This window comes from Paroedura picta, chromosome 11 (assembly GCF_049243985.1).
Source record: "Paroedura picta isolate Pp20150507F chromosome 11, Ppicta_v3.0, whole genome shotgun sequence".
NCBI lineage: Eukaryota > Metazoa > Chordata > Lepidosauria > Squamata > Gekkonidae > Paroedura > Paroedura picta.
In genome coordinates this window covers 35,221,148-35,249,059 of record NC_135379.1, presented here as the reverse complement: position 1 = coordinate 35,249,059, position 27,912 = coordinate 35,221,148, and the positions used below count along the sequence as shown (strand labels likewise).

The 27,912-nt window shown below is 42.2% G+C and overlaps 1 protein-coding gene across 5 annotated transcripts in view; it reads right to left on the bottom strand.

Moving 5' to 3' along the window:
• Window positions 1-27,912, bottom strand: part of RARB (retinoic acid receptor beta) — a 360,509-nt gene that overhangs the window by 109,595 nt on the left and 223,002 nt on the right. The window contains exon 1 of one of the 5 annotated variants that reach the window (XM_077302858.1): window positions 2,492-2,663. The exons of the other annotated variants lie outside the window; for them this stretch is intronic. Coding sequence (XP_077158973.1) covers window positions 2,492-2,648 — 157 coding nt within the window. The 5' untranslated portion in view covers window positions 2,649-2,663. Of the gene's footprint in view, window positions 1-2,491; window positions 2,664-27,912 lie in introns of those variants that run through there. 5 annotated transcript variants of the gene reach the window in all.

The following is a 27,912-nucleotide window of genomic DNA, read 5'->3' as shown; positions in this document are numbered from 1 at the left end:
AATTCTGTACTTCAAAGCTATTCATTTGATTTTGGAGGACTGGACCTAATTTCTTCAGAGTTAAGACGAGAGCTTATTGGTAATACTTTAAACTCCAATCCCTCATCATTCTGCTCTGTTGCTTTAAGATCAGGTTTTTTTTTGTTTTTTTGGACTGCGACTCATCCTTTAGCACAGTTTGAAGCCACACACTACAGCTATGAAAAAAATTTCCGATGAATACAGCACAGCTTTCCAAACACTTAATCACAGAAGAATTAAGGGGGTAAAGTTAAGGACATGATGAACTCTTGATTAAGGATTTTAGTGATTGATTCACCCCAGTCTCAATAGAAATGCTGACGGCACTTATGGGTGATGTTGGGCTCTTTTCTAAATGTACATAATTAATGTACAAATTATTCCCTTACCATCCACTTACCATCTTATACTTTTCAACTCTATAAAAGAAACATTTGAAACCAAGGAGAGCATCAACCATTACGAAGGGTCAAATGTATAACTAAGCTAAAATAAGCGCAACCAACACTCTCTAATACCTTAGGGAGGGGCTCTTAATATATTACTTACAAAGGACTGAGTAAAAACAGAGAAAACACTTTCAGGAGGAATCACTATTTCTCATCTGTTCTGCTACAAAATTCACATTACTGAATGCACACTTAGATTTACCCGCAGTTCACTCAGTGCAAGAAATACATCTAAACTATGCAACTTACAACTTCTGTCTACTTCACTGCACATGTTGCTAACATTAGCAGCTTGCTTATGTATATCTGAAAGTTTACAGGCATTACAGATTGTAAAAGGTAATACTGGAAAGAACTTTGCTATATATGCATTCAGTTTGATATTTCCTTTGACCACGTCCCTTTGTACTATAATCTAATCTTTTTATCATCTAACCTAAGGAAAATGACACATTTTATACTTGCTGCACCCTGAAGGCTGACCTTGTGTGTAATTTGCTGAGACAACATTTTAATTGGTTCTAGTCAATGACAAAGTCCAGCGAATGAGCACTAACATTTGACCAAATTTACCAATTGTAAATCAAAGTTATTTTTCTAATGCTGCAAAATAACAAACCTTGCTCTTAACGGCAAAGATCCGAGTTTAATGTTATTTTATTTGCTAACTTCTATAATATATTGCAAACCCCCCCATATAACTTCCTCAGACATACTGAAAGCCTTTATTGATGTTCTTTCATAGTCTCCTAAACCGATGGACTTCTTGTCCCAAGAAACACTTTTAAAATGGCTCATCTTAACTGTGCATCCTTTTTGTTTTCTGCATTTTAAAAAAGAAACTTTTTGCTTAGTGACCGGCTTCACCTTATAATTATGGGGAAAATGTTTTGATTTCAGCATTAGGGTATCGTGATATCTCCACTGCACATCTGGGGGTGGGGAGAGAGCATTTCTTTCCCTTCCCTTGTGGGTTAAGCACTCTGAAGAAAGAAAACAACCAACACGCCTAGGAACACAATGGCACCAAGCATACTTCTACAGTTAATGCTTCACTGAAGTATCAAAGAGTGCGTTAAAGCCATTTGATAGATAGCCATCATTTGTCTAAATCAGTGTCAGAGCATCCTTCAAGGCTTTTTAATGTGGTCCTTGGGTCAGCGCTGCTTCTCGCTGTTTCTCAGGACTTGGAACGGCACTCTTAAAGGACGCCACTGCTTTCCCCCCTACGCTCATCCAGCACTATGTCAAGATCAGATAACCCAATAGTAATTTTTTTTCCAAAAAAAAAATCACCACCACCAGCATTGCTGTTCCTTTCCTTGCAAGTCCCGTACGCTTAACTGATCCGAAAAGTGCTGAGATAATTGATGGTGAAACTCGAGGGGTGTTCAGTCAGTTTCCTAGCAAAGCAGGGACTTCTAAGAGAAACAAAGTTTTTTTAAAAAAAGGAAAGGTGGCAGCAAGGTCAGAGCAAAGAAATATTGAGGCAAAGGATTGTTCTACTGAGACAGAAGCTTGCAACTTTAAATTTCACCTATCCCAGTGGCTAGAAGAGCCCAGCGGGCAGAATACCCCTCCATTAAACTTCTTGGCTAGCATTTTTATGCACCTGAATGAAACCTGCAATCCCAAAATTTTCAGTACTAGACTAGCTAGTGTGCGAGTACATAAAGGCAAAGTTTCCCCCTTCTAAACGGCATCAACATAAATAATCATGACCCGTCCCTTTCTGACTGTAATGCTATAATACCAAGAGTCCAGCACGGCAATATACACTGCAACACACTTAGTATGTAGGTAATTTTCGTTATCCTGCAAAACACATCAATTCAATCTACACACCTGCATAATTGTACTGGGGGGGGAGACACCTTGATCACCTGCACCATTCATTGCTAAATTTTTGGATGCCTCTCTCACCTGCACCATCCATCCCTTATTGTGGATTTTGTTTTGTTGTTGCATGCAAATAAACAACAGATGAGAAAGAAGTGGAACAAAATAACAGCGGGACCTACATTGAGCACTGTGCCGGTGCTGCCATTCTGTTTGTGCCAATCCACTGAAGCATGCTTTCAGAGCCTTCTCCTGGAGCATGCAGGAAGATGGACTTGCAGTGTAGAAATCCAGCATTTGACCAGGACTTACTGCTAGCACATCCATACAGTCAAACATGATTCCCCCCTCTACAGTATGTCTGCAACAGTGACTTCCTCTAGGTGTGGGAGGAAAATGGCATATAAAAGTACATCCAACTCCATCAAACTCTGCCCCCTTTTTTGGCACGCAGGCTGTTGGTCTTTTTCCCAGACCAGAATCATGAATTATGACAGGCAACACAGCTAAAAGCCTGTAATTGATCCAAATGATCATTTACCATTTTTTTTCCAGGCTGTGTTCAGCCAATCCCGCAGAATAAAAGGGGGGAAACAAACAGCATTCCAAGTTTCACTTCTTATCCATCTGCTCCCCGAATCTTTCCCGAAGCCTCCGCGTCTCTCAAGCTTTCCTCCAAGAGGGAGTCTTTGTTGTATCCTGCGAAGCGTCAAAGTTTTGCTGAGAAAAAAGGCTTTGCTGGGCGCGCTGGATCCCCCTATGCCAGTGAATAGATCCTTCTGCCTGCGAACAGCTCACTTCCAAGTTCCTACTACTTGTGTCACACAGAATGAAAGATTGAATTGCTTAATATATGCGAGTGAACTTTCTATGAACCCTTCCCAGGCTGCTAACCTTCAAATGACCCAACCAGTCTGACATCACCAACTCCCAGGATTCTCACACAGCTTAAAAACTCCCAGCAGCCTTGCAAAATAATGCAAGCAGGCACGGAAGCAGGCATCAACCCAGGGCTGCCGCATGTGGAATGCTAACTTGCTTTTCAAAGGGGAACAAATACTTACCAAAAAAAAAAAATCTGAAAGAAGATAAAATAGCCAGAAGGGCTGATTCAGGAATCAAAACAGTAAGGGATTTCTTTTATCGTGTATGTTGCTTAAACGTAACAGGTCTCTCCCCCCCCCCCCACCCCGATCCTGTTCTTCATCAAATTCTTTTCTGTTTCTTGCAAAGATTTCTTGTCTCCTCTGCGGAAACGATCAGAAACGCTGGAAGCCCTGGAATTGCGAACTCTGGCATACACAAAGTCTCTTGCTATGCTTCCAGGAGAGATCCTGTAATGTAACAACATTCTGTATTCATCACAGAACAAAACCAAGCTGATTTCCTTAGCTGATACATAACAGCACAAAAATGACTGCAGCCTATAGTTTTAAAATATACAATGCCAGTTTTTGCCAAGCACTGACATTCATATGGACCCATACTAAAAATCACATTTCTGAATTCGGCTCTCTAGATACTGCTGTGTGTCACACCTTCCAAGATTATGTAACCAATCTGCAAACAGGATAATATACAATAAAAGTATTTAATTTTTTTTCTACAAGTTATCTAGATCCAGGGAAAGCATCATATGGGAGGGACACCCCCAGATTGAGGCTTAGAAGTTTGGAGTGCAGAACAACTGTATACATCGCATAGCAGAACTTTTGTCAGCCTTGCTCTGAAATTACTCCTGTGTAAAACTGATACAGCAAACACACTGCCTGTGGCAAATCCATAGTCTCAATAGTATGCAATTAAAATAGGGTGATATGTGGATCGTATACAAACAGCTCATGAAATGCTAAATAATGATCATGCAATATATTTATATAATTATAATAAAAGAAATGTGAGCAGAGGGAAGGGTTTCTTGGCTTAGTATGGCAAAGAGTCACTGTGACTTAGCAACTGCACAGGGTGGAGAATTTTCATGCTGTGCAATTTCTTCCCTAATTGTAATATTATGAGATACAGAGATATTCATGATCAGAAAATCTTTCTTCTTTCCAGCAACTAAGACTCACTTTGCATATTCACTTATACCTCCATTGGTGCAGCACCCTATCAGCTAGAGATGATCACTCAGTGAATCCAGATACTACGTGCCAGCCTTACATCACAATAAAAACATGATAGTGCCATTGCTATGAAATATACTAGGCATGAAGCATAAGCATTTTTTGTCAGTCACTATCCACAAAGCCACTCATTTTACTGCATGAATTCCATGCAGTGGGCTAAGATCTACCTTCCATTCTTCTCTTAGAGCAGGGGTAGTGAAACTGTGGCCCTGCAGATGTCCATGGACTACAGGGGCTCATGGGAATTGTAGTCCATGGACATCTGGAGGGCCGCAATTCGATTACCCCTGTGTATACAGCTGAACATATTTCTACATCTCTGCAGAACAGTTCCAAACTACTCAAATTATACTGCACAATGCAAAAATGACTTCCTTAGATTTCCTCATTCCCATTAATTTTGATAAAAGTACAAAGACTCCATATCGAATCTATCTAGGAATATACCACCATATCCCTAGACACATACAATATAGATTCTTTGTTCATAAATAAGGGATGCAGATGATCTTGCTGGGTAGGGATCTAAAGCTCTTGAATGGGGAAGGTAGTCTCTTATGCTGGAGGGAAGGGAGAAGCAACACCTATTTCTGCTATTAAAGTCACTGGAGTCCCTTTCCAGGGCAGAATCTGGTAGTCCTTCTAGCTGACTAGCACCAATCAAGCCATTGTTATGCAAAGCCCAGATTGGATCCAACTGTGATTTCTGCCCAATGGATGTGATTTCCATCAGCAGAATGGAGTTTCTCACCTTCCTCCTAATGTACCTAAAGTGATCCCCCATGTGCTGCTCCTGAGAGATAAGAGAACCTAAAGGAACAAATGAAAGGGGTGAATTGGGGGGGGGGTCTTCAGTGGAAAGATGAAATCAGCACTTCCCTTCTGTTCTGGGTCCAATCCCCTGACTTGAATCCAGGCTCCCAGAATTTGTAACCCACAAAATAAGAGGACACAAAGTAAATATCTGACAGTAAATATTCATTAGTTGGGTTTTTTTATAGCATTACGCCATTGCGCTGGCATAACGCTATTCTTTTCAATATACAAAATGGCCCTAAATATTCTACCAAGAGCACATGGTCCCATCTCTCCCAACACAACAGGGCTTGATATTTATTAAAAGCTCAGTGACACTACTTGCTGACTGGGTAAACAAAACTTGAACCTGAAACAATTCAAGAACATATAGAAAGTTATTTTTGAAGTTGAAGTATCTCAATTGAAAACAAACATCTGTAACAAAAAGGCAAAAGTTAAAAAATTAAGCAAAAACTAAATGGAATCTCCTGGTTTAGCAGCAGCTTATCCATAATTTTGGGTATTTATTACCTTCACAGTCTAGGCACAGGCAATGGGCTAGCTGCTAGGGAAGCAATATGCTATACTAGGTAGACTTTGATCCAGTCCTGCACTCTATTTATTTGTGTTCTTGTGACAGAAGACATACAGTTGCCCGCCTATGGCCTTTGTAGATACCTTTTAATACCTGTTTTGAAAGAACACCTCAACTGTAAACATCAGTACATAATATGGCCAATGCTCAATAGTTTTTCAAAGAGCGCCTGATCTCATTCTGAAGCCACAGAACCACTTAACTGAAATGTAAAGAGTAAATCATACAGTAAATCCTTACACAAGTACCTAAATGGTCCTCTGGGACAGATGAATTGCATCCTATTCTAGAGTACCCAAGAAACACACTGACGTACTTGCAGAATCTTTGTCTGTTACCTTGGAGAAATCCTGGAGAATTGGTGAGGTACAGTGAAACTGGAGAGAGGCAAATGTTGTCCCAGTTCTCAAAAAAGAGAAGAGAATCCAGGAAACTACTAACCATTGAGTCTCATTTGAATATCAGGGAAAATACTAGCACATAATATGAAGTGGTCAGTGTGTAATATTTTGGTTAGTTCAGCACTAACCAAGCTGCCACATCAAGTTCAGGACTACCTTGAAAAATAAATCTTTCTCATGCTGTGATGGGCTCAGCACATTAAAAAGGACATGTTCTTCTACACCAAGCAGCTTGCCAATGATCTGATTAGCAAACTAGAGTCCCTATTCATGAAAAGATCAGCCTCCTCTGAAGATATGGTTGAGTTTGCTACTTCTACCTGGCAATCAGAATGGCCCATCCTTGGAGATTCATAAATCTTGTTGGTTTTAAGGCCGCTCTAGTGCGTTATGAGAACCTGCCAAGTAACTCCGTGGAGGCCCTAGTAGCTGCATGAAATGAGGGGCTGGCAGAGACTTAAACAGGGTAATTTCTTGGACATCTCCCACACTGGTAGGTCCCCAGCTCCATGACTTTTCAGAGAGCTGGAGGATGGGAAGTAGATTGGCAGACATCTAGAAAGAGGCTGATGGAAGATTTGGGATGGATTAGCGAGGTATGCCATTCAGCCCACTTGCAGGCCTATGACATGGTAGTGATGGCAGCTAATAAGACTTTTTTCTGTCACCTTTGTGCCAACTGAATCATATCCAGCTCAGTAGCTTAATGTGCTTTGTGACTTAACTCCTAAATCCAATCCCATCAGTGATGTTAATTTGGTTCCTGTGATATTTGTGCAAGGTTCTCTCATCCAACTTGACTTGAAAGCCAGGCTGAGAGTAGATTTGGTACTTGAGGTGTCAGACACAGATGCTTACCACACCAACCCTGCTGTGCTGTGCTGCTGCTGAGTGTCTGCAATGGGGCAGTTTGCCCCACTGCTTCCTGCCTCCCCACGGAGGACTGTTTTTGGTAGCGTACCCCATCCACCTTGGATTTCTGCCTCCAAATGAGGCCAGTTGAGGCAGCACCAGGGAGCTGGCTGGTGCATTTTTTGTCCCTCCTGGGATGCCCTAATCCAGGGAGGACCCAGACCTGGATGGCCCAACTCTTCCCTTGCCACATGGGCCTGCCTCGACCAAAGGCCTGTTGCTGCCCAGGGCAGAAAAGGGAACACTGATATATCCACATTCCTTCGTCATGGGGCAACGGAGGGCCTAAATTGGGCCATACCTTGGATGTGCCCAATTCACTGCCAAAATCATGCAGAACCAGCCCCACCAGGAGACAAGCTGTAAAGCAGGGCTTCTTCCCGGTGTGGAAATTGTCTGAGTGTACCAGAGTGTCCTGGGAAGCGTGAGAGCCATCACTAATATTCATTCATTTACCTCTTTTGAGGAAAGTGATACTGAGTGTGATGGAAGAGAATCTCCAAGGATTCTGGGATGACAATCTGCCCTTGCTCATTTAAATCCAGTTTCTGCATTTGGAAATCCAAGGTGTTGGTTACTACCAAGGCTCCACACTTCTAAAGGACTGTCTCCATCCATATGTCTAAATACAACTATATTCTTCAGGCTGCCACCTACTGACTGTTTGTCCACCTGTTATCAACCACAGCCTGAATCTTTCCCCACTTTGTAAAACAAGCTCCCTGATGAAGGGAGCAAAACCTCATCATTGAAAATTGTCGAGAAATAGTGCATGAGATGAAAGGCCATCTTACTTGTCAGGGTGGGATAATGGAAGTAGGCATTTTGGGAGGGGGGTGATATGGAGTTCTATCCTGTTGGTTTAAAATTGTAAAGCTCTAACTAGCAATTATAGGTCACCTTAAACCATGAAAAGAAGAGCCTCTTGTGGCGCAGAGTGGTAAGGCAGCCGCCTGAAAGCTTTGCTCATGAGGTTGGGAGTTCGATCCCAGCAGCCGGCTCAAGGTTGACTCAGCCTTCCATCCTTCCGAGGTCGGTAAAATGAGTACCCAGCTTGCTGCTGGGGGGTAAACGGTCATGACTGGGGAAGGCACTGGCAAACCACCCCGTATTGAGTCTGCCATGAAAACGCTAGAGGGCGTCACCCCAAGGGTCAGACATGACTCGGTGCTTGCACAGGGGATACCTTTACCTTACCTTTAAACCATGAAAAAAGTTGAGACATAAATAAACCATCCAGCAATTATTAGAAGCCAGTATTTATTTGTCAAGAATAAATCTTGTTAGGTTAAACATGCATCATTTTTTGGTCAGGTTACTATCCTAAAAGATCAGGGGGATACTTTGGACTTAAAGGTATATTATTTCAGCAAGACATGTGATAACGTGCCCCAAGATATTTTGGTTAACAAAATGGATAAATTGGGCTATCTTATAGTACTACTGAGTAGATTCACAGCTGGTTGGAGAACTGTACTCAAACTGAATTTATTAGGGGCACCTCAGCAATCTGGAGTTTGGTATGATTTAATCTGTCAATGTTTACTTGTGTGGGGAATCCTGATCAAATCTATAGCTGGTACAATACTGGAAGGATAACTGATGTAACAGAAAGCAGGAGGGGAAAATCAAAATTACTTAGACTGAAAAGCTAGACTTCAACGGATACAATTAAATTAAACAGAAATAAATGCAATTTGGACAAAAAGACTGAAATGCACAGGTATGTGACTGGGACATACTGGACCTGGTACCTGTTTGGAATGGCAGTTGACCACAAGCTAACCAAGTCAGCAGTGTGAAACAGGTGCAAAAAGGGCTAATTCTATTTTAGGCCATATTAATAGGAGGTGCAGGAACTTAACATAGGGAGTACTTTCATTCAGTGTTCTAAAGTAGCGATTCCCAACCTGTGGGCTGCAGACCACATGTGGTCCTTCGACTAATTGGAGGTGGGCCCCTGAAGGATGCCTTCTCCCCCCCCCCGGCCCTTTACTTCATCCCCCCCAGCCCTTTACAACACACTTCATTGTTGTGGCGTGTCTGTATCTTATTTTGAAGGGATGTTTAAACATTACCATAGCGATCAGAGAGCGCTAGGGCAGTGGTTGAGAGTAGAGGAGTAAACTACCCCCCCCCCACGGGCCTCAGTAAAAGGCGTTGAGTGGTCCCCGGCGTTGAGTGGTCCCTGGTGATAAAAAGGTTGGGGACCACTGTTCTAAAGGCCAGGTGTGGTTAACTAGTGTTGTTCCTGGAAAGCAAAGGTATTGTTTTGGGAAGCTCAGGCATGTCAGCCAGGACACATTAACAGAAAGCCATGGGTGTTCTCCTTTCCTGATATATCTGTTATTTGTGCATTTTACATTTTACAAGATATTAAGCATCTCATCTTAGATGAAGTGTAAGGCATTTCTTTAATCAGAAACTGTTGGCACTGGCAAATCTTTATTCGCTGTCACAAACATGGGTTCTTAGGGTCATATTCCTAAAACCCTATAAAGGATGAAGAATAAAGAAGGGGAAGCATTTCTTGAAGTTTATAAGAAAGAAAACAAACAATACCAGTAAATGAAATAATGCTCTTATTTTGCATTTTGTGCTCAGTGCTGATTAATATTGATATATTAAACATACAGATTTTTGGCAACTTCAAAAAATAAATGTAGTAATTTGTGCTAAATTGTCTCTGAATTGAATGAGATAGCTTTCCCATAATATATCTAAATTAGCTGGGTAGTTCACTATATTTGCTAATGAATTATGCCTGCACTAATGCTTAGTTATTACTGAGCCCATGTGTAATTAACGAACATTAATTCTTTAGATAATCTAAAAGCTACTTTTACTGTTTCTACCCATTTTTGTAATAAGTTAATTAGCTCAGATTAGTTCTGTAAATTCTATTTTGCTACTTTTAAGAATTATACTGAATAAATTCCTTATACACTGGATAAAACGAGGAAATTTTTCACAAGACACCAATAGTCATTTGGAAGACACAGCTTACTATTCATTGTAATTTGCAAGATATAGACTGTGAAGCAGTAATTAATTAATTGGTTAATTTAAATGTAATGATGTGTGAATATTTTCCACTCTTATCCATAGTCCTCAAAAGATGCTAATGTGAAAGAGCGCTCTCAGATTTTTTCAGAAGGCTACAAGAAAGAACACTCATTTCATTACCCTCACATTAAATGCTGCCTTTCAAGCTTCAATAGCACAGGTTTTGCAACATACCTTAGACGTACATACAGCAAAAGAAGGACGTTTAAAAATCTGTCTCTTCGGTGTTAGTTCCTCTTTCACATTTTGGACGGCACAGTACAGTTGAAGGCCATAATATGAAAACGTTTAAATTCTAAAATTTACATTTGGTTTCTGGTTGCTATACAGCAATGACCATTCAGACCACCAATTTTTACTCAATAAATAATATGTCTGTTTCCAGGGCCACTTCAGGCAAAGGTAAAGATTTAGACAACTTTCCAGCAAGTTCCTTGGAGTCACAGGGAGCAATGCTAAGCAGATCGACTCAGAAGTAAGCCCTGGATCAGTCAGTGGGGCTAATCCCCAAGTGTCCTTAGGATTGTAATCACAGTACACAGAATTCTAAAACAGTTCCGCAGGGCCTGCAAAAGGGAACTCTTCCACCAGACATTTGGTTGAGGTGAACCAAAAGTAGCAACACCTACAGAATCCCTGAACCTCCCTCCCAGGAATCCATACACCCAATCTGAATTTTGGATGTGTTAGAATCGTTTAGACTGTTATCCAATTGTGGTTATTAATATTGATGTTGTTATTGTTGTAGTTCATTCATATGTCATGTAGAAACGAAGTTCCATGTACCGCTTTCTGTTCCATGTACATCCCCCGGAGCCTCAGGGAAGGGCAGTATATGAATATAATAAATAAACATTAAAAAATAAAATAAAATACATTTTGAGCATACATAGGGTATTTCTATGCCATCTCTTCAGAGTCCTACTTGAAGCGGCCAACAATTAAAACAAAGTCACACTATTAAAAACAAGCATAAAAACTGTCCACAACACAGAAGCAGACCATTAAAATGCTGGTAAATAAACCCCCTAATTAAAAGCCTGGGTAAGAAGCCTGTGTTTTATTCTAGCACTTAAAAGAAAGTGAGGAAAATGGGGGGGGGGGAGAACAAAGTTTGATTCCAGTGGCACCTTTAAGACCAACAAATTAAGGTGACCAGATTGTCCCACTTTTGGAGGGACACCTGGGGGCACCTGGCAAATTGTACTTATGTTGAAATTTTTAAAATATATATTACAATACTATTTTTGCGTTCTACGCGTTCTGTGAAACCTTTTGTTGCTCCATATGGACCAAAATTTTAATCAAGAACTCCCCCCCCCAGTCAATGGTGTCCCGCTTTACCAATGTTAAAATCTGGTCACCTTACCCTATGCCCCCCTTCAGGGACTTGCGGGTTCCAGCTTGTTTGGTTATTCCCAGCCCCAGAGAGGTATGCCTGATCTCAACCAGGGACAGGGCCTTTTCAGTCCTGGCCCCTACCTAGTGGAACGAGCACCCAGAGAATCTGTGGGCCCTGGGAGAGCTTTCGGCTTTCCACAGGGTCTGCAGAACAGAGCTCTTCTGCCAGGTCTATGGCTAAGGTCAGGGCAAGTGCTAGTAGAAGATCCCCCTGGAAGTTATGCTCCTACGGCGGTCTTTTGGCATGGTTAGGTGTCACACCCATCTCCAGCCATCCTGGTTGTCCTGTTAGATAATGTGTTGCTTTTTCCGCCATTTGTTTTTATATCTTTCTCTAATTTTACGGGGTTTTAATGGGGGCGTTAATTGGGGATTGTACTGTTTGCACTTTGTATGTAACCCGACATGACCCAGCTTGTCTGGCAGTGGCTGGTAATAAATCTTTAAATAGGACAGGGTCCTATTAAATAAAAGAGTAAGGCCGCCTGGGGAGGAGTTAGGGTGGGCCCTGTCCAGGATAAAAACTCAGAGGGCCCAATCAGGAGCCGCAAAGCGGCTCCTGATTGGGCCCTCCGAGTGTCCATCCAGGGCCAAGCAGCCAATGGGGAGGCGCGCAAAGTGCCTTCCTATTGGCCCCTCACCAGGACAGACCAAAATTCCATTCACCCAGCCCAGTCTGGCTGCCAGTCTGCTCCTGACCACCAAAGGGAGAGGAGGTCAGCAGGGCTGCCAAGGGGGATGAGAACAGAGGCTTGGACAGGTTGAGCCAGCCCTTTTCGCCCCAAGGCTGACCTAACTGTCATGTCCAACTGAAAATTGCCTCAGAACCCTGACAGAGCTGGCAGAGTGCTCCCCCTCCCCCCCCCCCTTCAGGCCTGCTGTGAAGGAGCCTCTGACAGGCCCGGACTGAGGTAAGGAGGCCTTTCCAAGAGCAACACAGGGGAGCCTGAGGGCCTTCCTTTTGAGGGGGGGGACTTTCCCCTTCTGCCAAACAGTTGCCTGACAGGGAGGCTACAGAAAAGCCCCTTCTCACTTAAAATACTGCTCTGGCTGGGGGTTAGACACAGCCAAGCCATGTGTCTTTCTTCTTTGCAACTCTCTGCATATTTGAGGCCACTGCACAGCGTTATTCTGCAGAGGAAGCTGGCTCTTTTGTCTCCTGTTTCATCTGCACAACAACCCTGTGCAGTAGGCCTCAAATCTTTCAATTCAACAACAACCTGTGTGGGAAGCCTTAAATGTTTCTTCTCTACCACAACCCTGTCCAAAGTAGCCCTTTCTTCCTGGGAAGCTGATCTTTATACTCTGCAGATGAGCTGTAATTCCAGGAGCTCTCCAGGCCACACCTGTAGGTTGGCTACCCCTGGGTTGGAAATATTCCTGGAGGTTTGGAGGTGGGACTTCAAAATCGTACAATGCCTCAGAGTTCAGCCTTCAAATGAGCCATTTTTGCCTGCAGTTGGTAGGGAGTGGTGCAGGAGTGTCCCTCCTGGCCTATGGATTATGGCCAGCCCTTATCAGCAACTGTTTGTATTCTGGGGCGCAGACAGGCAGACCAGCATCAATCCTGTGAGTCTGGAAAGTGCAGGAAGATCTAAAGAAATATTTACAGCCTGAAACTAAATAGAGAACAAGTAAATGTCTGGAGACACATCGTCACTGAAATGGTAACTGGCAAATAACCTTGGCCTGGCAAATAAAAAACAGTATTAAAAACCTTACTAAGGTCAAGACTGCTGTGCACAGACAGTCTTCCTCTTAGGGTTGCCAGCTTCCCTGTGAGGCTCGCTACCCCACCTCCCTCATGGGAAATCTGCTATGGGGAGAGAAGGGGAAGACGATTGGAAAATGCTTTGAGACACCTGAGGCCTGCTGGGTCACTGCGGCCCATTCCCAGTTCTCTCAGATCTCTCACAACCCTACATACCTCACAGGTTGACTATTGTGGAGAGACAAATGGAAAAGGTGTTTGTAAACCGCTTTAAGACTCCTTTGGGTAGTAAGCAATAGGGTACAAAAATCCGTTCTTCTAAGGAGCAACCATGAAAGAAGCATGTGGGCACATAACCTTTTACCAACAGTGAAAATATGGGAGGCAGAAGGAACAGGGTGGACACCTGTGTACTGTGACTACCCTATGTGTATTAGGGCAGAGGGGCATTTCAGTGAATGTGGCCTAATTCACACAAGAAGGGAAATGACGCAGAACTGGGGGGAATTGGTTGCCATGTAATCTTCACCTAAGAAGAGTCTCCAGTCTGATTTTCCCTTCACATATCTGAGGACATGGCTCTGGAAAGCTCATCTGTAACCACTATGCCACAATTCCCAAAGGTCAGTCCTCTGCCACACTCAATGAACATTCCACACCACAGGTTCTTGACACCCATATCTCCACACCCATGGCCTCATTTGACACCACGCCACCACAACCTCCCACACAACACACATGACAACCCCATGCCCTTACAGACTGGACAACTCCTCCCTTTCCTCTTCCCACTGCCAAGCTCTAGCGCCCGTTGTATTCTTGGAGACAACGGGCTTTGCCCCTAGTCTAATAATAATTCTAAACTGGGTATTATTTGTTGTACCCAATGTCAAGTAAAGTGTACAGTGGATTTCCTTATGTTAATAACTGTCTCTGAAGCATTATGACCATTTGAAACAATGCTACTTCTTCTCCTTGCCTTTTTTCACAGTGGCACCACTGAAATGCTTTGTCTCTACTGACTCCATATTTTCTCAGAACTCACTGAGAAAATCAGATTAGATATTTAAAAGATGATAATGAGATGTCTACACATTTTTAAGAGGGTTTATAAACATTGTTTTATGTAGTTTTAACACTGTAAGCAGCATCAAATGATTTAGCTGAAGAAGTGGCATAAAAATTCTAAATAAACGAATAAAGTTATTTTTGAACGGATGAAGTTATTTTTGGATTCCTGACACTGGAATTCCCTTGAATATCCCTCTGTTATCTATTCCCCTCAATCTCTTTTGGAACCTAGCTGTAGAAGCAGATTTCAAAGTTGTCTTTTCAATAGCCAGGTGTATCCTATCCTCATCTAGTGCTTTCAAAAGCTTCCAGACATTTGTGTTATTTCATATAAATACATTTCTGTATAAAACTGTATTGGATCCATTGAGAAAACTGTTCTAGTGCCAAAACACTGAAGAAAATGCACCTGGATCTTTTATTTAAAAAGAATATTGCCACTTTAACACTGTAATGCCAGAGTGTATTTATTTAAGTCTCTGGAGAATATTTTAGTTATGAAGAACCCTGGCAAAGCAAGCAGGTTTAGACCAGCTTCAGGTCTACCTTCAAAGTATACCTGCTTAATTTATACATACAGGACACCTGCATTCAGATGTGTTAATTATCTGGGGAGCTAAAACTTATAAATGGGGGGGGGGGAGTGGGACCAACTGGATCATATAAAAAGTCAAGATTTGTTTGGCTATGGAAATAGAAGTGTTGAGGTAGGAGAAGTCTGTTTCATGAGTAGAAATACATTTATAATTCTTAGGATATACACCATATGAACTTTCCACTAACTTGAAATGTGGGAACTAAATATGCTGAAAGGGTGTGACATAAACATTCAAGCTGGATTTTAAAGCTCTTTCATTCCCCTTTCCTAGCCATACTATTTGAGTAATGTTTCCTGGGTTATTCTCTTTATTTTGATGACATTGGCTCCATTTTCTTTTTCAGTTTTAATGATACCAAATTGTTTTTTGAGTTCTTATGGGACAGATTCCATGTTGAGTAAACAGAAATGTTGAAATGATTTTTTTTTAATTCCTTTTAAATTTAGATTCTAGCACAAATCTTAGTATTACCTCGGATGATTTACTCAGTAATACTTTAATACTCCATTTACAAAAAATATTATTTTTCTACTCAATTTTTGCTTTTACGTTTACTTTTGTCTTTGTCATAACTGAAAACATATAATTAACTGTTATAGACACTATGAACTGAAACGTTTATACAAACAAGCTGATCCCACTAACTCCAATTAGAATGCAGAATCTGTAAGCAAACAACTTCAGAACTAATTAATAAAGACATTATGTTTCTATAACATTCTTCTTTAAACTAGACTTCCATATAAAGGCATATGAAATTATTTCAATGTCTATTACATGGCAGCTTCCTATTATAATGCAGAAACAGATACATGTATTGTAAAATATTGAAATTAAGATGGGCCCAAATATTATTCAACTAATCACAACTATTGCTGCATCAGTAGTATGACAATAGTTATCTAACTATAGGTCAGATTATTAATAAACTGTCTGAAGTTAAATGTATAATGTGTTAAAACCTTTGCCAATTGATTAGTCAAAATTTAGAAAGCTTTTTAGTTAGGGAAAAATTTATGCAACGTCTTATGTTATAATTACGAATCAGCTCTATAGTATTTTTGAGCATCAGCAAATTTTAATATTGAAAAATATTACTGGGTCACTGCACTATGTCAATGTCAAAATCAACACATCTCTTAAAATTAAGAGGCCATAGATATCTTACATTTTCAATAGTGTTATGATCTCAGAGCTGGAATCATTAACCAAATACAAAATCAATGAGAAAAAAGACCTAATTCAACCATTTTTGGAGTGCATGTTCACTAACTTTGATTTATACCACCGTAAAACTTTTGCCTTGTTCTTGTTCTTTATAGAAAGGTCAGGGCTGTGTCTTGAATACTAAGCTAAAATAGTCTTTTGCAATGGTTTATTATTTAAATTTCTAGCTAGGACAAAACCCAGTAATTTAACAGTATATACATAAAGTGTCCAATTAAGCTTAAAACAAAGCAAGCTTACAGATAATCTTTCAGTGACCTTTTTAACCCTATTCAAACTATGAAAGTTAAAATAATGTCTAAAATATTTCTATAGAGCTATTCAAAGGTCAATCTCAGGTAATATAATAAGACTTAAGGGAATGGTCATCTCTTAGGTATGCTATCTCCAAACATTAAAACAGCATCTTGAATTGTGCTTGTTAGAGTGAACGATCTAAAACCTATGGCAAAGAAGTGAGCAAAACCCCAATGCATTCTTCAGCAGCTCATTAAATGTCAAGACTGTGGAACCTGGGTATGATGAGATGGCATGGGTATTGGGCAATACACATATGCATAATGGAAAGCTAGAGAAGGATTGAATAAAACATGTATTCAATCATGAGCATCAAGCACATATGCACCAAATTAGATGATCAGGCAATATCAGAATGCCCAATGGTGACAGAATTGTTGTCTTCATCATAATTCCTATGGTGTTTTTTCATTCAAGTGGAGACCACTTGGCACCAAATACCAAACATTAAAGCATGTTAAAAGACTAAAAATAAAACATATGAACACACATAAAACCAAAAAACCAGGAAGGAGGCCAATATCAATGATTAAAGCCACTGTATGGGGGAGGGGGCCTCCTCCCTCTGGCTGCACATTACACATAGGATGAAATTCCTTCCAATGGCTCTGTCATAATGTTGATACAGTTGTGTTCTAATATGGCACAGCTACACTACAGACTCTAGCAGGCTTGCAAATAATCACTCAACTATTTACCAGTAGCTACCATTGGCATGTAACATGTAATCCAATGTAGAAAGTTAGGTTTTACAAAGTTTACAGCACACAAATCTTCATCAAAGGTATACTAGATGCAATTAAGATAGTTAAGAGATATAAAGCTAATTTATAACAAGACTTTGCTAATGACTATATACGTTTGTCCTTATTGTGTTAACAAAAACATACCGACTCAGAATGTCAAATATCCTTGTCTACTAAGAGGTCTGTCAGAAGCCCTCAAAATCAATCTCATGTTAGTAAGTTTCACCAGAACCATTAAAACGACACCCCCCATTATTTATGGGGAGAAACAAAAGATTTTGCAACCATAACAACTCAAGAAAATGCAAAACAACTCCCGTGCATCATTTTTTAAAAGAAAAATCAGAGACAGAAGCAAATGTATGCACAGGCATTAGGTAAAGCTATCCTCTGTGCAAGCACTGAGTCATGTCTGACCCTTGGGGTGATGCGCTCTAGCGTTTTCATGGCAGACTCAATACGGGGTGGTTTGCCAGTGCCTTCCCCAGTCATTACCTATCCCCCAGCAAGCTGGGTACTCATTTTACCGACCTCAGAAGGATGGAAGGCTGAGTCAACCTTTAGTCAGCTGCTGGGATCGAACCCCCAGCCTCATGGGCAGAGCTTCAGACTGCACATCTGCTGACTTACCACTGCGCCACAAGAGGCTCTTGCACAGGCATTAAATGATAGCAAATATATTAATAACAATGCTTTTAGAATAATTTACAGTTTGGAAAACATTCCCAAACATATTTTAGCAACTTATAAAAAATAGTCCAAGTAATTTATTTATTTATGTCATGCTCGCAATGGTTGTACTAATGGCTATGATGCTAGAGGGCCTCCTGGAGGTCACAGGCAACCTGGGATGTGCTGCCCAGGACAAGTATGCTCTTGGAGTCACTGGAAGACCTGACCATTGAGGATCCAGATCTGCGTGGTTTCCTGGATGATAAGCAAACTGGCCCCAGCCAATCTGATACCCAGCCCTATGTGCTGGTCTACATCAAACCCTGAGACATTGCCCCCTTTAGCCACCCCCCTGGACTCACCAGAATGACAGCAATGGCGCCATTGGACCAAGAGGCTGCTAGCCGTGAACACTCACTAGAGCGGTATCAACAGCACCATCGGACCAACTTGATAGCTGTCAGGAGATCAGCCCTCCGTCAACTCACTGTCAGGGTAGATGGAGACCAGCTGCAACTCCTTCCTCTGACGAGGACTAGGTCCAGCTGCAAGCCCTCTGGCGGAGGACTGCTCCACCCTGCCCTGGTGTACTTTTGGTGTATACAGCATGCTCTGGTGCATACAGCGAAATGGACTCACAGAACAGGGACATTTTATACTGTTGTTGAAGCACACAGAATCCATCCTGCCACTAGATTGCTTGAACGGTCCAATGCGTTCAATCAGGGTTCTTGCAAGGATCCAGTCACAGGTTCTGGCGGGGCACCTGGGATTGTATATACGTTTAGGCGGCAGGCTGTGTTTCTCAGTTCAGTTGGTGCAATCTGATAAAAAGCTGATGTTTCACTCCACGAGCAACTCTGTGCCTTACTGAACCCACAATTCAATAGCAACTAGCGGGCAGAATAAGATTTTAAGTACTGTTTGGAATAAAGTATAACATTTCATGTAAGAAGCTGGGTTCAGTGGGAGAACTCAACCACAATAAAACCTTATGCCAAAATGCTGAAGCTCCACGATAATGTGATCAAGATGCAGAATAAACAGTTTGGACACTAGATTGTGAAATGATAGGAAATGGCAAAGTTTTGCTTCCTTATTTATAAGATGTCAGAAATTAGCCTTATAAATGAAAACTCATTTTTATGATTTATCAGGTTTGTTTCCTGAATATATTTTTTCTTGCTGAGGCTGTACAGATGCCCATAACTTTCAGCAATACTTTTGCCAACATTTCCTATTCCTCCGCACAGTCTGCCTTTTATGGCAGGAAACACCATTTTCCCAATAATTATTCCTTGCTAAGCAGCATCTACATGACTACAGCATCTGGGCCTCTATAGTGTCAAATGTACAGTATATCAACCCACCCACTGTTATGGTGCCAACCCTCACAAAGCAAGGCACATTCTCAGAGGAGAAAGAATGTCGACCACTTACAGCTCTATTATTACACAACAGCAAGGGTGCAGAGAAATTTGAAGTATGAGCTGATGTACTCCCCTCCCTTTACAGAGCTATTCTTGGCAACTAATATTCTCATGTGCTTCAGCAATGTAGATGCTTTAGCATTGTAGATTATTACACAGAGAAAGGGCATTTCTGTAATCCATAATCAGTACATCTGGTAGAACTCTGGACTAAAGATGCACCTAATTTCATGCAAAAGTTCTTGCTGTGGTTGGCAGAAATTGGACACTGTAGTTCTGAGAAAAATATGTTATTGTCAATGCAAGTGAGTAGTGTGCCTGAATAAACAAGACTCGAGACAAGTACTGAAGGCATCTCAGGGCTAGCTAGCTAACTATTTGTTTTTCAGTTTGTAGCCCACCACTCTCAAATAGTGGCTTCTGGCAGGTAATACCCATACCCCACAATAAAATCCCCATAAAACAATCATAAAACCACAGGAACTCACATAAAATCAGAGTCCAGTAGCACCTTTAAGACGAACAAAGATTTATTCAAGGCGTGAACTTTTGAGTGCAAGCACTCTTCCTCAGACTAAGCACACATGACAGTGATAAAACAGAATCCCGCTCCCCATTACCTGGCCGATACTCAGAGGGGCCCAGATTGTAATTGCCCCAGCTAAAACCAAAGACCTCATGGAAGAGATCCATTTTAGAGGCCATACAAAACTCCAAGAATTTTGTCCTGGGAGCTCATTCTACCAGGTCGGGGCCGGGACTGAAAAGGCCCTGGTTCTGGTTGAGGCCAGGTGAACCTTCCTCGGGCTAGGGACCTCCAACAGATTTGCATCTGCAGAGTGAAGAGCCCTGCAGAAGGCATAAGAAGATAGGCGGTCCCATAGATATGTGGGGCCCAGACTACAGATGGCCTTAAAGGTTAACAGCAGAACCTTGAACATGATCCGGGCTGCAACTGGTAACCAGTGCCTCAGCAGCTGCCTCAGCACAGGCTGAATATGGGTCTTCCAAGGTGTTCCTGTGAGAACCAACAGAAAAAATATTTGGAAATATTAGTCATTGCCCACAGTGGATTTAGGGTTTAGTGTGGCATTGTCAAGAACTAGAGTTAATTAGCATCTTCTAGACAACACCGTTCTAAGGACACAAGTTGGGTTTTTAAAAAATATCTTAGGAAAGAACACAAAATAAGACTTATGACTGCTACAGAAATTCCAACTGGTTCAAAATGCAACTGACAGCAGCTGAGAGGAAAAGCCCATATAACGCCAGCACTGGCTCCAGATTGGAGATTGAATCATGTTTAAGGTGTTAACCTTTAAAGCCCTAAGCAGTCTGCCTTTTCCCTTATAATCTCCCAAGAGCTTTATGATCTTTGTTTCAACATCTGCTCAGGGTCCTTGGCTTGAACAATGTGAAACTGGCCTCAACCATGGCCAGGGCCTTTTTGAACCTGGTCCCAGCATAATGGAATGAGCTCCTCGAAGAGATCAGGGCCCTGTGGAATCTTAATCAGTTCTACAGGACCTGTAAGATGGAGCTGTTCCACCAGGTCTTTGGTTGAGGCTCACAATAATGTCCACCCAGACAGCTGACCTCACCGATGGGAGGAGGAGAATCAAAAGATTGACTCTCTGCTAGAGGATTTCCATCTGGAAGTTTTAGACGCGGTTGTTTGTATAACTGTGATTGTTTTAAAATTTAAAATCTGTATGTTGATTTTATTGTTGTCACTCACCCTGAGCGACTCGGAAGGGTGGATTAAAAATAAAACATCCTCCTCCCCAGGCTCTGACCCCAAATCTCCAGGAATTTCCCAACCAGAGTAGTATAGTAGTGGTGACAAATGTAAACAATCATAGAAATTCTTCTCTTCAGCACTCCCCCTCCCTTTTTAATGAGGAAAAAAGCAAAGGAAAAGTCTGTAGAGATCTTCGACGTTTCCTTCTGTTGTTAATAAAACATGTCAAGCAGTGCTTTAAAAAATATTCCTTCATTCAGAGGATTATTAAAAAGCCCTCTGAACTGCAGCAAATGTAGCAACACTACAAATGCTACCGAACATAGCAGGCAAGCCTTAGAGGTTGCATTTTTGAAGGGCTTTGTACCTATAAATATTCTGCAGAGGCGTAACCACTTCTACCACTGTAAATCAGATGACAACATGGATCACAGTGGCATGATTTCCATAAACAAAGCTTCTGGCTGACTTTGCCAAGTGGCACTCTTACTAAATCACAGAGCTACCTTCAAAGCACTTTGATTTTACAATTTTCTTTGAAATGGAATCTACTGTTAAAACTACTTCAAGGTTACTGGTTTGCCTCGTATCTTAAACTCTGGCAACATTAGACCTATCCAGACAATTAGGACTAAGCAGAAAATATTCAATTTCCTTGTTTGCTTTCATCAATCACGTGCGTGTGTGTACAGATACCCCACAAATGTGGCCTGCTGTCGTTTTACCCCAGGACTGTCTATGAACCTGGGTAGTGAAGGGATAAGATATGCTGCCTTGGGTCAGCCAGAATTCAGCAACAGTGAAAACTCCTCAGAGGAGGAAAGGATCAACATAGCCAGACCAGAGGTAGCAGAAGTCGTCGAACAAGAGAAGGAAGTGCAAGCATGCTGCAATTTTCAGCCAAGAGCTTTAATAGAATCACCTCTGCCCCCACTCTAGTTCTAAGCCAGATGAAAGCCTGTTTTCAGCTCTCCAGGATCACCAGCATGGATGTTTTAGGCTGATCCTGCAAGGGTGCAGGTTTAGAGCAGAGCTGAAGGCTAAAAAGAGATGTGTTCAGCTTATGGTTAAAAGTCAACTACCTGCTGGAAGTAAGGATGAGTTGTTGCAGGATCAAGTTGGCACAGCTGGTGTTTACTTAAAGCACATTGAGAGATGCTGTGGCGTGTGAATGCAACATAGCTATATGCTGACATGTCACCACTCCCTTGCCTGTAAACCATGACCTCTCAGACTGGGCTTCCATGCTTAATTTTTCTAGACTTGTGGTCCTTGGATTGGAGTGACCTAGAATCCTGTAATCTCCCTCAGCTTTGTTTGCTTGGAAGCCTGGTGAAGAATGCTGCAACACGATACCAGCTATTACACATACATGTACATGGAGTCAGGGCTATAGCAGGATGCCCAGATGACAGGCAGCTCTGGGAGATGGGGGCAGGAACAGACAACAATGTCTGGAGAAGTGCAGCTGGCCCTGCCACAGGACACCTGGCCTAGGGCATACCAAGTAAGAGGGAGGGAGCAGGCAGCCTCAGCCTCAACCTGGTGAGGCCTGGAACACAAGCCCTTAGAGAAGCCTAGGAGGGTAGAACAATAGGGGAAGAAGTCCTCACAGATATCTCAGTCCCAGGTGCTATCATCTCAAAGGGCCCTGTCCCTGGGACAGGGAAAGTGGAAGAGACCGGTGATGTCCCTCCACTAGAGAGTCCTTTAAAAGTAGGGGAGATGAAGAGACAAATAAGGCTATTCCATTCCCTAGGCTTCAAGGGAGAGGACTGGGCAGCCAAGTGAGAAGGAGCAGTATGGAAATAAACACAGCAAATAAACATAGCCAAGCTGAGGTTCTTCTTGGGCATCACTTGGGCATCTGTACTAAAGGAGATGGATACTGAGTTTGGGTTAGGAAAGTCACCACAAGGACTCTAATTAGAAACCACCATGCCAAAAACAATACACATTAAAACACCTTTTTAAGAGTGTCCAACAATTAGAGGCCCTTTCATTAGCGTCCCTAGGCAGTGCTGAACTTAAGTTGCTTTGAAACACAAATGAGATCCACATTTGCCCATAATTTATAGAGAGGGAAAGCATCTAATATTTAGAAGTTTCGTATCCTGGCCCAGCTTGACTGGGGAAGCTTAGCAAAAGACTTGCCCATTCTTAGGAAGGTCATGCCATGCACAGAGGCCACTAGCTGTCATCCAAAACATTTTTCCAGGTGTGTATTATACCATGAATAACCCAGAATACTATTGTGACAATCTAAAGCAGCTGAAATAGACCGCTACAATTAGGACGGAAACCTCTTAGTGTTTAACTGCTATATGCTATTAATGAGATGCCAATGTGAAGGAGAAAAAAAAACTTGTGCCAGTTTATATGACAGATTCAATAATACAGATGTCTTAATGTGCTGAGAATTTTTCCCCTACAGCTTTTCTTTGTTATGTCCATGTACACTGCAACAGAAGAAAGATTTAACAGCCTCAAAGCTTCTACACAAGTTGGAGATCCAAGATGCTGGCAACCCACAGGCCATCTAAAGTAGCTGAAGTAAAGATAAAAGAATTTTACTGCCATGGTAAGTGAACCATGAAGTAGATTTTTCCCATTCCTCGCTGAAAACATGAATGCTAATCACAGAGGAATAATCCTCTGAAGACAATGGATTACCACTGGAGAAGCAAGGAGAAATCAGTGATGTGCTTATCTGTCACTGTTGTTCATTGGGGTGCCTTCTATGCAGGCACACATTTGGACTGTGCTTGCGCAGGCCAGCCACCAGAGGCTCTCTTATAGCTACTCTGGTGTTTATTAAATACTCTATGACCGATTATGCGCAGGGTGGGTAGTCTACGCAGCAGCAGAGCTAATCCCCCGATTCTGCAAGATGCTGCCGCCATCCCAGCCCTGGCCTGGCACAGTGCCCAGGATAGCCTGTGGTATGTGAATGTGGATACTCCTGCATTTAATTTGCAGCTGCGGGAGCCATCCGTGGCCCTGCTGGGCCAGCCCTGTGCATAATGGCCTCCCCTGGCCTACAGTGTCCCTGCAGGAGCCATAAGAGGCCGTTTTCCCAACTATAAGAGTCCATTTTCTCATGCACTTCAGTGAGGCGCCAACCAACCTTTGCTCAGTCCTCTTGAGCCACCACAAGTGTCACACATGTAAATACATCCTATAAATTCACAGTAGAATTGGAGGGAGGAAATCGGTGCCTGCACAGAACACACCTCAAGTGACTGAAGTTACACATAAGTGCATCAGTCTTCTGTGCAGTGCCACAGTGGTAAACCATAAAGTTCCCTTCTTATATTAATGTCCACAGAATAATGTTTAATGAAGATATTTGCTTGGCAGATATCCTCTAAGACTGGGGTAGTCCTCATTCCTCATGGGAATTATAGTCCATGAACATCTGGAGGACCACAGGTTGACTACCCCTGCTCTAAGACAGTCCCTCTTCAAAATGCTGCTGATGCTGCTTGTGCTCTTGTAGGCTGTATTCTAAGCTCCAGAGGACATGGTAGCTTGACCTGCTCATACCCCGATCAGATTGATGAAACTATCCTCTTGGAAATTGTTTGCGCTGATACCAGTTTCCCTTTCAAACTGCAGTAGAAGCACACAAAGAGGTGTGGAGATTGCCTTTCCTATCTAGATAAAACAGTAACAATCTCTTTGCTTTTTCAGCCTCAAAAGTAACAGGTGGAAAAATACTGGGAGGATTCTGTCCTGAAAAAGGTGAAAACTAGACACTACACTTGGTAAAAAATAAAAACTAGGCCTCAAAATGACATCACTAGCCTGAAATATAATAATCAGGTGATCAGAACTGCCAATTCTCCCACTCTCTTGTCAGATGTGACAGCCCTTAAAAATGCAACTTTGAAGGAAAAGAGTTACAAACTACAGGAGCCTAATGGCTCAAATGTGGCACCGGAACCAATGGATGAGATGCTCGAAGGAGGCTGGTCCCAACTGGTGATCTTGATGGCAGGGAGACTGTGGTCCTCCGAGACTTTACTGCTGGGCTATTAGAACACGAGCTAGCCTTTAACCTCACTGTTTGTTTTTAGTGGGCTTTGAGGGTAAACTGAAGATAAATTGTGTGTATGGCTATGATATGGGCCTCACCTAAATAGAAGAAGCAAAGGAGATGTTCATCTGGTCAGGTCATCTTTATACTGCATTGGGTACATTTTTTAAACAAAGCTTTCTGTGATGTTTCCCTAACAAAGGAAAGACCCAGTAGTTCTAAAGACACACAAAGATCAGAAATGAAGAGAAGTGTGTCCAAACCACCTGGTCATTAATAAAGGGCTAAGGGAAGCGTAGGCCCCTCTCTCCCCCTCCCTGTAAAGCATGTGGCCAATGGGTAGGAGAACAATTTCTAATAAGCTCTGCAGGGGAGGGGCAGCCCTTGGAGTGTTTAAACACCAAAATAGTTGTAAGAAAGTTTCCAGTGGCTGGCCTGCACAAGAGCACAAGTGGAACTGCAAAGAAGACTAATGATGAACTTGATGTTATGGTCCCTTGACACAGGGCACCATTTATTACAAGCGATCCAATACAGCTAACTCTACAAACTGTACAAAATGTCCTTAAAGCTTTGGCTTTAAGCTATTTTAAAGACCTGTACCAAACATTATTTGACTGAGCAGTAAATCTTTTTAGTTTCATTCATGAAGTTATTAGCTCTTAGCAGTGGATAATTTAGAAATATAAGCACTTGAACAAGAAGACAAACTTGTGGGGATGTCAGGAAGAGTTGAGTATGTACGTGAAATATGCAGATGGGACTCTATTTGGAAGTAATGCAGCAAGAATAATCTGAAGGGCCAGCTGGAAAAGAAGGAAACCTATGCTGACCCCTTTCAATGAATGCCATTGTATCAACAGGTGGGACAGATCCAATATCTCTCTCAAACAAAAATAATGCAGAATGAGCATTTGTAGGCAAGATGCTACTTTGTCGGTTACATGAAGTAGACAGTAAAGGCTATGGATATTATATACACAGGTGGGGACCCACAAGAAACTCAGAGAGAAATAGTAGCTGCCAGAAGGCAAAGAAGAAGGCAGCTTGGAGAGGCAGGCACTGAGTACTAGCAGCATGTGAGGTGGGAGAGAACAGGTCACCACAGTTGCCCTCAAATACTCCTGGTACTCAACTGCCCCAATGTAAACTTGTAGCTGGGAAAGGGGGGACTGCTAGAACATGATGCCAGCCTTGGGTGCTTGGGAACCCTTCCAGCCCAAACAACTAAGTGTGCCCACCACCAAAACCTCTTCTTTCTCTGGCAGCTAACAGGAGGATGTCGTGGGAAGGAGAAGGCAGAGGAAGGGCAGAGGCAGTAGCACAAATGCCACGGAGTTTAACACCCTCCTTCCCTAGCTGTCCTCTTCCTATTGGTGAGGAGGAGGTATGGATGTTCACCCCCAGATCTCATTGCCCACCACTGTTTCAGCAGCCAGGGGAAGGAAAACAAACTGCTGACAGCTTGGCATATTACTGAGCTCTAAGTTAGAAACACTATGATTTTACTACAGAGTTGCCAGGAATTTCTAGAGCAGAGTGATATCAGATCTATTATTATTATCATAATTATTGTTATTGTTATTTATTTCCCGCCACTCTTGGCAAAGCCAGCTCGTGGCGGGCTACAGGATAAAATATACTCCCCTAAAACCCCTATTTCCCTTAAAACCAACAATTAAAAACTACCCAACAACCAGCGGCAACCAGCATACCCGCCTCGCTGGGGAATCAGGAAGAGGATGACCCCCACCGAAAGCATATGGTGGGGAATTCCACCTTTGAGGTTTCCCAGGAAATGACCAACACCAACATACTCCCCCATGTCCCTGCCCTCAAGAATTCCACTGGTGGGAGGAGGTGCCAGAAATGGAGGGGGACAGAGAAAAGGAAGGATAGCAGCAATAACCTAAGTACTCATGAAAGCTTTGCATAGCCTCCCTTGCCCTTTTGCATCTAGTAGTTTTCACTCCAACAAGTGAAACTCTCCCTCTCTGTCCATCAGACTTCTTTCCTTCTATTATCCTCCTCCTTTACCCCTGCCCACCACAGCATTTCAATATCTGTTGTCTGTACCTGAGCAGCTCAGGCGTAGACAATTCTTGTCTATTTGGGGAGTTTTGGCAACCTCCATTTTTTGTTTGTCCTATAATCCTGGGGTCTCCCAAAGATTTCAGGAAAAATTTCCTTTTCTGTACATGACCTTAATCTGTAGATTTAATTATCTGCATCTTGGGGCATATTTGGAATTATACATGTGATATTTTCTGAGGGAAGGAGAGAGGGGATCTGCGGTGTTAAGTGATAGATAAAACAGAGATGCCAGCAAGGTTCATACTCTTTTGGCTGATACCTTTCAACCCCAAAGCAAAGTGAGTATTACAGTCCTTGAAATTTTCTCTTAACCGAATGATACATATTCCTCCTCCTCCCCATATTTAAAGAAACCATCTGCTGTGGATTGATGCAGCAAAAATGGAGAACGTAGAAGATCCCCCTTGCTCTCCCATCTATTTCACCCAAGGCACTTTGGATACATAGCTGTTGAGGCACACAGTTGATTCTGGGAAATGCTATTTAAATTCAGGCATTCTGGAAACAGCATTTTTCACAATAAACTTGAAGCATAGACATCTGAGATTCCAGGGGGAGGTAGAGGGATGAGAGAAGAAAGCCTGGAAGAATCTTCTTTCTACTACCTGCTGCTACAGGACTCTGTCACATCACTAGTTCATGAGCAGGTAAATCAGGCAGGGACATGGGGAATC